General features: G+C 42.0%; 1 protein-coding gene across 1 annotated transcript; it reads right to left on the bottom strand.

The window, feature by feature from the left end:
* Window positions 1-6,575: 6,575 nt before the first annotated feature.
* Window positions 6,576-11,748, bottom strand: LOC309889793 (uncharacterized protein; the record flags this gene model as incomplete). The annotated part of the gene is made up of 5 exons (XM_082782821.1): window positions 6,576-6,702; window positions 7,113-7,132; window positions 7,593-7,661; window positions 9,522-9,565; window positions 11,709-11,748. 5 exons carry the CDS (start codon window positions 11,746-11,748, stop codon window positions 6,576-6,578), a joined length of 300 nt encoding a protein of 99 aa, XP_082638947.1.
* Window positions 11,749-11,991: the final 243 nt, after the last annotated feature.

The following is an 11,991-nucleotide window of genomic DNA, read 5'->3' as shown; positions in this document are numbered from 1 at the left end:
CAGACCCCTCACCAGCTTCGTCGCCCTTCTCTGGACCCGCTCAAGCACCTCGATGTCCTTCCTGTAGCGAGGGGCCCAAAACTGAACACAGTACTCGAGGTGCGGCCTCACCAGAGCTGAGTACAGGGGGACAATCACTTCCCTAGCCCTGCTGGCCACACTGTTTCTTATGCAAACCAGGATGCTGTTGGCCTTCTTGGCCACCTGAGCACACTGCTGGCTCATATTCAGCCGACTATCAACCATCACTCCCAGGTCCTTCTCTGCCTGGCAGCTCTCCAACCACTCATCTCCCAGCCTGTAGCTCTGCTTGGGGTTATTGCGCCCCAGGTGCAGGACCCGGCATTTGGCCTTGTTGAACTTTGTGCAGTTGACCTCAGCCCATCGGTGCAGCCTATCCAGATCCTCCTGCAGAGCCTTCCTACCTGTGAGCAGATCGACACATGCGCATAGCTTGATGTCATCTGCAAACTTACTGAGGGTGCACTCAATGCCCTCATCCAGATCATCGATGAAGATATTAAAGAGGACCGGCCCCAGCACCGAGCCCTGGGGAACACCACTAGTGACTGGCCTCCAACTGGACTTGACTCCATTTACCACGACTCTTTGGGCCCGGCTATCCAGCCAGTTTCTAACCCAATGAAGCATGCACCAGTCCAAGTCAAGAGCAGCCAGTTTCTTGAGGAGAATGCTGTGGGAGACGGTGTCAAAAGCCTTACTGAAGTCAAGGTAGACCACATCCACAGCCTTTCCCTCATCCACCCAGCGCGTCACTTTGTCATAGAAGGAGATCAGGTTCGTCAAGCAGGATCTGCCTTTCATAAAGCCATGCTGACTGGGCCTGATAGCCTGCTTGCCCTGCAAGTGCTGCGTGATGACTCTCAAGAGGATCTGCTCCATGAGCTTCCCTGGTACTGAGGTCAAACTGACAGGCCTGTAGTTTCCCCGGTCTGCCCTCCGGCCCTTCTTGTAGATGGGCGTCACGTTTGCTAGCCGCCAGTCAACTGGGACCTCCCCTGATAGCCAGGACTGCTGATAAATGATGGATAGTGGCTTGGCCAGCTCCTCTGCCAGTTCTCTCAGTACTCTTGGGTGGATCCCATCCGGCCCCATCGACTTGTGCACATCCAAGTGCCATACCAGGTCACCAGCCAGTTCTTCGTGGATAGTGAGGGCCACATCCTGCTCCCCATCCCCTTCCACCAGCTCAGGGTATACTGGGTATCCAGAGAACAACCAGTATTGCCGCTAAAGACTGAGGCAAAGAAGGCATTGAGCACCTCCATCTTTTCCTTATCTCTTGTAACTAAGTTTCCCCCCGCATCCAGTAAAGGATGGAGATTCTCCTTAGTCCTCCTTTTTGTGTTGATGTATTTATAAAAACGTTTTTTGTTATCTTTAACGGCAGTAGCCAGATTGAGCTCCAGATGAGCTTTGGCCTTCCTAATTTTGTCCCTGCACAGCCTCGCTACATCCTTATAGTCCTCCCTAGTGTCCTGCCCACTTTTCCAAAGATTATAAACCCTCTTTTTTCTCCTAAGCTCAAGCCACAATTCTCTGTTGAGCCAGGCTGGTCTTCTTCCCCGCCAGCTCGTCTTTGGGCACGTGGGGACAGACCGTTCCTGCGCCATTAAGATTTCCCTCTTGAAGAGCGCGCAGCCTTCCTGGACCCCTCTGCCCTTCAGAACCGCCTCCCAAGGGACTCTACCAACCAGTGTCCTGAGCAGCTCAAAGTCAGCCCTCCGGAAGTCCAATACAACGGTTTTACTGGTCCCTTTCCTGGCCTCACCAAGAATAGTGAACTCCACCATTTCGTGGTTACTCTGCCCAAGACAGCTCCCAACAATCACATCCTAAACCAGTCCTTCTCTGTTTGTGAAGAGAAGGTCTAGCGGGGCACCACCCCTGGTAGGTTCACTAACCAGCTGAGTCAGGAAGCTATCTTCCATGCTCTCCAGAAACCTCCTAGACTGCTTCCTCAGGGCTGTGTTGTGCTTCCAGGATATGTCAGGGAAGTTGAATTCCATACCATTGGAATACCATACCATATGGAAGTTGAATTCCATACCATTTATGTCATGCTCAGATTACACTCTTTCCCATACATTCTAAGTAATCACCATTTTCATCTAGGGTATATAGTAATCAAGGTGGTGATGATATACAGTATTATATAATAATTGACATGATACAATTCAACTCATGGGGTAGTCTCACCCAGTATTAAATCCCCGTGAGGTACACACCAGACCTCCCCATTCTTTTGCATTACCCACCAAGTGCATCCAGGTCCCTGAGCAAAAGCAATCCCATGAATGTGTTTGCCTTTTCCTGAGGCAGGAGTAGCCCAGACTGTTTTACCCAGCATATTTCTTACGTACACTACAGGAACTTTATCCCCTTCTACAGTACATAACAGGTTTGATTGGGCAGGTCCAGCTCAGTTGGCAGATCCCCTAGTGTTGACTAACATGATGGCCTTTGCCAAATGTGTATCCCAGTTTTTGAGTGTCCCAGCATCCATTGCTTTCAGTGTAGTCTTTAACAGTCCATTGTATCGTTCAGCTTTCCCAGAGGCTGGTGCATGATAGGGGATGTGATACACCCACTCAATACCATGCTCTTTGGCCCAAGTGTCCATAAGGTTGTTTCAGAAATTAGTCCCATTGTCTGACTCAATTCTTTCTGAGGGGCCATGTTGCCATAGGACTTGCTTTTCAAGGCCCAGAATAGTGTTCCGAGTGGTGGCATGGGGCACAGGATATGTTTTCAGTCATCTGGTGGTTGCTTCCACCATTGTAAGTACGTGGTGCTTGCCGTTGCAGGTTTGAGGGAGAGTGATGTAATCAATCTGCCAGGCCTCTCCATATTTATATTTCAGCCATCGTCCTCCATACCAAAGAGGCTTTGACCGTTTGGCTGGCTTGACTGCAGCACATGTTTCACAATCAAGAATAACTTGTGCTATAGTGTCCATGGTCAGGTCCACCCCTCCATCACAAGCCCACCACAAATGCAGGGGACATAATAAGTGAGCTACTGTATCAGTAAGAGAACCTGTAGTTACAATACTCTAGGCAATCCTGTTTCCTCATTCTGGAACTCCAGGTGATTCTAATAATTAAACAGATCTTCAGTTCAAAATATTTTCTGGGGAGGATTCTAAAGATGTGTTTAGTCACTGTGTTTGGCCTTTAAAATCTTAATGAAATGCACTGATGCAAAATGAGACTATGTGCACAGATTCTGCAATTGTTAACTGAACATAATTTAGATAGACAGCTTTATGGGAGTTTTAGTGAGTTGACGGATGAGAGCATCTGCCTTTTTTGATTTGTTGGCTCAGAACTGGAACTCCAGCAAAGAAAAAACATTCTGAAATGTGACCCCTCAGAGAAAGGGGACATTGCAAATACAGCATCTCATTCTTCCACAAGTCTTAGTCATAGATGTTTCAGTCCTATTGCCATCAAAATGGCAATTGTATTTTTGACAGCTTTTTATTTTTATTTATTTATTTACCCTATCTTGCCAATTATACTCCGCCATTGGTATTATACAGAAGAAGAGCTGATGTTTGTCGAGGGAGTTAGGTGCTCCAGTTCCATTCTGATCCTCTAAAATTTAATAGGTTAACATCTGCTCCCTTTGAAAAAAAAAAAAAAATCAGAAATGCTGTGTGAAATTCCCCATGCAGAATCTCTCTTGCTGACAAAGATTCACAAAGGAAGGAGATACCCACCCCGTGAATTGTATAGGCAGGCAGCTAGCAGACTTTTTAAACTGTTTTCATGAGCAAACACAAAACTGATACAAAACTGATACAGAGAGACATGGTGAAAAATCATATGCCTTTTTTTAGAGCCCTGAGTTTAGTGTCCGAGTTTAAGTGACGAGAGAGCTAATGGTGTAAAAGAGATGGCAGTCAGAATCACCTGGAATTCCAGAATGAGGAAACAGGATTGCCTAGAGTATTTTAACTACAGATTCTCTTACTGATACAGTAGCTCACTTATTATGTCCCCTGCATTTGGAATAAATTCAGGATATCAAATGACTGAGACAGGCTGCTTACCCTTCTGATAACTGCTTCACTCTTTTGACTCACTGTAATGGGAACTCATTGTACAGAAAGATAGATCTTCCTTCAGAGACATCAGCAGTTTCATTCTCTAAAGCTCCCTGTGAAGAACACAGGGTTAATGCTTTGCTTATCTTCAGAAGAACTGATGAAAGTGCCTTGTCCAATGCAAGCCTTTCAGTTGTTTGCAATAGAGCTGAACCAGTCCAGGGCAACAGACCCTGTTCTTTGTCTCTTGGACCCTCCTCAGTAGTTGGAATGCCTCATTATTAAACTTTATTTTAAGAAGACAGGGCAAGTAATGCCAGAAGAAATTCTGTCTCCATCTGAAGGTCATGACAAAAATATATATGTATATATATAAATAAATAAAATCTCTGAATAACAGGACAGCTACACTGAACATAATGAGATTCTTTGGCATTATTAATTTTTTGACATCACGGAAGTGTTTTATGTACCAAGGTAAGTACAAAACAACCTTCCAAAGGACTGCTGAGAGAGAGGAGGCAGCAGGCAACCTAGGAACCCATTCCTATATGTTTCTCATGTGCTGCAGGGTCAATCTGCAAGCCTCAAAGCCATTCCTGCGTAAGCTCTGCTAAAGTAGATGTTAACTACACAAAGCATGAATGTACCTCAGATGAATGCAGAAAATAGACTTCCTCATTAGCAAACATGAACACTGGTGAGACAAGAAAATACAATTTCATTTCATTTCATTTCATTTCATTTCATTTCATTTCATCAAGAATATTGTCCTTCAGTGTTTGAGGTCAAATAGAGCAGGAAGATGAAGCAACACCGTCTGCTGTCAAGCTGTTGAGTAGCTATGCAATTGCTTCTGCTGGTGCAAAGAATTACTCTATCTTCTATATACAGCCTTTGCTAATAGTTGTCTTGTAGGTTTTATTGCTCTCCCTTCTGTGCTTCATAATAGAGAGAGAAAATAAACTCTTACATTCTTACAAGGGTCAGCGTACAGTGTTGCTCAGTGAAAAACTAGGGCTTCCAGTTGAGTGTGTAAGCCTTAGCTATGACAATAAGCACAGCATATTGCAGCAGATGCTTTCATGAGGCCATAGCTGAAGTAATGGCTGTGCAGTTTTCCACCTCCTCTCCCTGTCACATTCTTGCGAAACAAGGTTACTGCTGGATATTGAATGATCCCACTGTTCTGTCTCAGCATAGAAGCAAATTAACAAGTGCCATTCCAGGTGCTGAAACAAACAGTGGGCAATCATGCTGTAGATAAATGTAGTGGGAAACATCAGATCAATACGGACAAATTTAGTGGGAAATGTCATCTGAGGGCCTGTTTCTAGGTAATGTAAACTTGCCCAGCTGAAGCACGTAAGCCCACCCCTGTAACCAATTTCAACTTGTAACTAATTAGGGAGCAGTGAGCCACATGCCTTTTTACAACAACTGCCAGATGTATTAAAAAGATAATCTGTATAACTAGAAAGTCAAAGGAATGGCAGATTTGATTTCTTTATCTTGCCCTGGACTATCAACAGTGGTTCATTCATCCTCCTGCATGTGCTTCTCTTCTTTCTTTCCTATAGAATGGTTCCTTCAGGCTCTGTAGATGTTTGTGTAATTCCAAACCATAAAGAGATGCTACCAATTAACTAAGCAATTGGAAATTATCTCAGTGACATGAAGAACCTTGTCCTGAAAGCCAGACTCAGACAAGTTCTCTCACCATCTAACTCCTACATGGTTATTAATTATTAGAGGCTTCTTGTTTAGGCTGTCTTGCAATCAGAAAAGTTAGTGCAAGAGCTTCAATTCTGTGACTTCTGCCACCTCAGCCAGGTAATTCCCATTCACATAGCCTATATAGAAAAGGGTGGGAAGAGAGGATGGATGGAGTGAAGAAGCATCAGTAAAATAAATTTATACCCCTTCCTTGAGTGTGAAATAAATATCTCGGGCTTGAATTTGTTATTATTGAAAAAAAAAAAAAAAGTGAGTGACAGACGGCTGAAACAGCAGGGTTGCAGTAGTGTTTCTGGAAGACAGGGAAAACAAGATATGTATTGCAGGGAGACACAATGTCCTGTTGGACCAACTATTATTACTGTAGCTGGAAAAAGAGAAGAAATACTATGACTCGTCAGTTGCCTTGTCAGTGACTGTATCTAATGGGCTCATATGGAAGCAGTTGTTTAGTCCCTCATTTGTGGGGTCCCAAGTGTTGTTTATATATGCATGTTTTTTTGTTTGTTTTCCTAATGCTACAGACACCACTGCTGTGCTCATACACAAATAAAAACCCAAGATACACTTTCTAACCTCTGTTCTGTGGCAGTCAGTAGCCACAGATCATTCATGGTTTCAGCCAACTTTGTTGGAGAGATAACTAACTGGCTATGAACAACTGAGCAGGTGTATTTATGGGCCAAAGGTAGAACAGTAGATGAATGGGAAAAATCCTGATAGTCCATAAAGGGTGTATTACTGGGAAATACCATCAGGTCAGCATCTATGGCTCCTGAACTGTTACGTTCATGCTCAGAGAAGAAAGCCACTGCTTGGCCTGTGCTGAGGTGAGGAGATTCTGCACCCTCTCATGGATTTTCTCCCAGATGATATCCAAACTGGAATTCAACCTACCAGATAAGACCCAACAGTCACATCTCAGTTCCCCACTACAGTGAGATCATTTTATCTCTTTGTGTGCTTTTATATATAATGCCCTATTCATCATATCTTATAAAACCTTCATGTAAAGGCACGATGGTCTCTTCATCCTTCCCTATCAAATGACTGAATAGAAGCACACACACATAAATCCTATTTTATCCCTTGTGATATCTCAGTGAAATGAAGACCCTTATCCTGAAAGCCTGACTCAGACAAGTTCTCTTGAAACCAATTTCAGGGAATACATCTATGGCATTTGTCTACCTGAGGCATCAGTCAGTTGTGGAACTTGTCAGATAACTAACAAAAATTATTTTGTGATAATGAAAGTGTCTTATCAAAAGAAATAAAAAATTGCATGGGAAATCAATCTCACATTTCAGCATTTAAAGGCAGCTAGCAATTGATAGGGGTGACAAAAACATTCTTTATGCTATTTCTTTCTGCAGTTGTATTCAACATGAATTTTCATGCCTCCTGCTAAAATGTTTGATACTAGCCCCTAAGGAGACCTTCTTAATGAACTATGGCTTTTCCATATATCTGATCTTATTCTGCATGTGAAGAATGCATTTCCTGAAGAACTGTTACAATTTTTCTACTGAAATTTATCTGACAATCCTGAATTCATGTTGCATAAGAAGTCAAAATGTGAATCTTCTTGGTCATTCAGCTTGTGTTCTACAGCACAAAGTCACTCAAGTAACTGTTTTTGAGTAAGAATTTGTAACCTGTTTTGAAAAGCAGAGGGTCTCCAAACAGATCTTGGTGACTTGTGATGTTTGAAAGTAAAAGGTGAAGCTACACTGTGAAAAGGTGAATCCCCCTGACTGGGAGAACAATGTAAGCAACTGACAGGTTCATCTGTTCCAAGAGATGATGAATCATGCTCAGAAGTAGTCTGTTCAGATGGTTCTTTGACAGTCTAGGGAATAAGGAAGCAAATTTCCATAATTGGAATGACATAGGAAAAGAAAGAGTATGGGGGGGGAAAAAAAAAGGCAGGTAGATGCTATCACCCAATTTATTGAAAAGAAAAATAAAGGGAATCTTATAGATAAGCTGAAAATTCCTAATGCCAAACATAAAACTTTCAGGTAGACCCACTATGTGGCACATGAAATGGAAGCCCTTAAGACTACGACACAACAAATACATGCTGAATTCCTCATATTGATGAGTAGCTAACAAAAGCTAATCAAATTCATTGTGTTAGCCAGAAACAATCACATTAGTAGAAAGGCAAGACACCACAGAAAAGATAAGAAAGCTGCTCATACCTTCATGTATAAAAGCTTACTTTGCTGCATTAAACTAACGAGCATCCCTCCCAACTAGTCATGCACATTTATATGAACCTCTACAGAAACAGTACCGACTCATTATTTTCATAGAATAATCTCCATTAACAGATACTAATTACTTTCTGCTCCCATTAATATAAGGTAGGTTTCAACTCATGACTGACAGCAAAGAAACCCTCTCTCATATTGCTATAATGACATGTTGCCACTGCAGCTTTTGTGTGGAAGACCTATGTACATTTGAAACAACTGCAACTTCTGTATAGTCAGAAGTATCAGTGACAAACATGACAAAATGCTGGCCTGGTCTCAAATCAGTTCAGGTGTTCCAGCAGTAACGTTCTTTAGCAACTATAAAAGAAATTCTAGACCAAAAGTTGTATTTGCACAAGAAACTCTCATTCAAGATCATATACATTGATTTTACTGCTGTCAATAGTCAAGCACATTAGAAAAGTGCTAACACAAGTATGTTTTTACTTACCACATCTCCACATGAAATGTAGACATTGGTCTATTAGTTGTAGACCACATACATGTATAAGCTAGACTTCGCTATAGATTTGTTAAAATATGGTTTGTAGATGTCCTGTTGTGCATCTACATTGGTGTCCTGGTTTCAGTTAGGACAGAGTTAATTTTCTTCCTAGTAGCTGGTAGGGTGCTATGTTTTGGATTAGGGTGAGAAGAGTGCTGATAACACGCTGATGTTTTAATTGTTGCAGAGCAGTGCTTACACCAAGCCAAGGATGTTTCAGCTGCTCACTCTGTCCTGCCAATGGGCAGGCTGGGAGTGCAGCAGGAGCTGGGAGGGGACAGACCCAGAACAGCTGACCCAAACTAGCCAAAGGGGTATTCCGTACCGTATGGGGTCATGCTAAATAATATATAGGAGTGGCTAGCCAGGGTGGGGGGGCCGGACTGCTCAGGGTTAGGCTGGGCATCGGTCAGCGGGTGGTGAGCAATTGCATTGTGCATCACTTGTTTCATACACATTATTAGTAGTAGTACTATTATCATCATTATTGTCTTTATTATTGTTGTTATTATTATTTTTCTGTCTTAATAAGCTGTCTTTATCTCAACTCACAGGCTTCACTTTCCCGTTTCTCTCCCCCATCCCAGAGAGGGAGAGGGGAGGATGAGCGAACGGCTGTGTGGTGTTTAGCTGCCGGCCGGGTTAAACCACAACAACTGGGCAGATATTGGGCAGTGAAACTCTAATACAGACTTTCCTTATATTTTTGCAAAACTACAGATTTTGACAAAATTCTTTCTAAGTTTGCATGTTTCTGTGGGGCTTTTATCTTCCAGAAGCCAAAGTATCAAGTCTCTCACATTTTGTCCAAGACAGGTAACTATCATTACTCATTACCATCTTCTGAATCATCAGCCCTCCTCGAGGAATTGTTTCATTAGAATTCATAGATTAAACTGGTAGCAGAAGAGACATGATTTTCCACTTGTTAGCCTTTCATTACCTTAACTGAGGTATTTGATGCTTCACAGTTATCAAAAGATAAAGCTAAAAAAAAAAAATAAATTAAGTGTTTTAGTGACTATTATTAGGAATTAATCTTAGGTTTGTGTTCAATAGATTAGCATAAAGGCAGAAAAGAAAACATGCCAATTGTTTCTTACAGGAAAACGCTCTTTTGATTTCAGTTATGTTACGTACTCGTGTTACTGTCTTTTCATGTGGAGGAACTACTCCTGTGAAATTACCTTCATTAGACAAAGCTTCTTAGATTTCTGGATATTCTGAATAAATATACATGAAGAAGAAGGACTTATTTCTACCAAACTATTTCCCAGAACAGAAATGCAAAGATTTTCTTGGATTTTATGACTTTTTTGTCATTTCCCAGTGTGCTGATTAGACTATGAATAGTTTGCGTAAGATAAGGGTGCAGAACAGATGACGCATGAAAATCCATACAATGTCATATTGATGCAGGGATTCATCCAAGCCCCCTTAAGTATTTCAATTCACATGAGTGGACTTTGTATGAGGACCTTTAAAGGTTCAGGACCTTTAAAAGTGTACTGAAACAACAAATAATTGGAGAAAGAAAGACAACATCAGTGAAGAACAAACACATAAAGATCCTCTTTTCTTGAAATGACTTCAAGACCAGAGGCATACGTCACATATGAAGGGCAAAATCACTTTCTGGAACTTCCTCCTACATATTCATATTCTACCACGTCGAGCCAGGTATTGCTACTTGTCTGTCTCAAACAGCGCTTTCTTCTGTGAACAGTTCATCTGAACTGAAAAACAGCAAAATCCTGCACATATTTTTTAAAAAGATTTGTTTGAGGTAGGTAGTAATATCAACATTGTTATTTGACATGTTCTATTGTTACCAGAAGCAAAATATAAATACCTTGGTTCATGCAGCATTTAAGAGAATCTCTTGCTGATCTCACACAACGTTTCACACTGTGGTGAAGTACTGGTGAGGTTACTTTACTGAATGATTTAGAACTGTCCACCTAAAAACAGAGAAATAATAGGAAGATGCACTTGTTAACATACAAAAACTTGTTTGAATGAAAAGCATCTCCAGCCTTCACAAACAATATTAAATTCACTCATTTTACCTTTTTTTTTTTTTTTTTTTTTTTCCCTGAAAAGCACCAAAGTATTTACATGGCACAATGCAAACATATTTGTAAAATCGCCTCCTTGAAAAACACAGTTTGCTTGGCCTTCTAGGTTTAATTTCAAAACTAGAGACTTCCCAGCAGCTTCTCTCTTCCTCAGAGAAGCACATCCTTGGCTCATAGTTCTTGTCAACTTGCTTCCTACTCCTAAGTAGGGAACAGACTTATTTCCCTACTCCAAGCACTGATTATATCGACAGACAGCCCGTTTGCGCTAGACTAATAGCTCTGATAGCCAATCGCTACTCGCACTGCTTTAAATGCTAAAACGTAAATGCCCTCAAATGACTGGTAGTGTTCCCTAGTGCCAGTTATGGGCTGGAGCTTTCATGTGACCCCAGCAAGTCTCACTGTCCACTTCTTTAGGATATTTGGCAGTATGATGGCAAAGAATGTGAAGAGAAAGTGTATGTCAGTGAGATGAAGAGACTGTATCTGTTGCTAAATATTGTGTGATTGTTTCAGCGAGGATATGGAAAGTTGACATCACTGGATAATTCAGAGTGAGAACTCATATGTTACACAAGAAGCAGCATAGAAGGAACCTGCACTTGCCAGCACAGATCAATAGGGAACCCCTGATTGAGCTAAGCATGAAAACTAGGTACACAGTGAGAGTGGTGATGGGCCAATGGAGACAAAAAAATATAATTGCTTGAGCCTGTGAGGATGTCATCAGAAACACAAAGCTCATCTGAAGTTAAAACTAGCAAGAGACGAGAAAGGCAACACAAGCAGATTCTGTAAGTACGTTACTAACAAAATAAAAGCTAAGGTAAATATGAGCCTGCAGCTTCACAGGCAGAGAACCGTGATGAAGGACACAGAAAAGACTGAGGTACTCACTGAAAGTTCTGTCTCAGTTTTCACTGGGAAATCAGGCTTTTCATGCTTATGACCCCTTTAGCGGGGTCATGGGGAGTGAATCTGGTACCCCCAGTTAAAGATCACTTAAGAACACCTGATACCAAGAAATACAGTGGGTCTTGAGGAAATACGTCTGAGGATGCTGAGGGAACTGGCTGACATCACTTGCATGGTGGTTCCCATTTTCCTTCAAAGGTTACAGCAACCTGGCAGCGCCCTGACAGGGAAAACGCAAACGTCACACACATCTTCAAGAAAGGCAAGGAGGATGATACAGGGAGTTACAGACCAGCCACCTAACCTTGGTCCATATCTCAGGGATTTTTCCCCCAAAGCTTGAGGTGCCCTTACAGAATCATTTGACCCCTCTGCTGACTTAAAAGGAAAGACACACTGCAGGAGGGGCAGAGCTAA

This window comes from Aythya marila (genome assembly GCF_965140915.1).
Source record: "Aythya marila genome assembly, chromosome: Z".
NCBI classification, from domain to species: Eukaryota; Metazoa; Chordata; class Aves; order Anseriformes; family Anatidae; genus Aythya; species Aythya marila.
The sequence above is the reverse complement of the archived record's forward strand: the minus strand, read 5'-3'. Positions and strand labels throughout refer to the sequence as shown.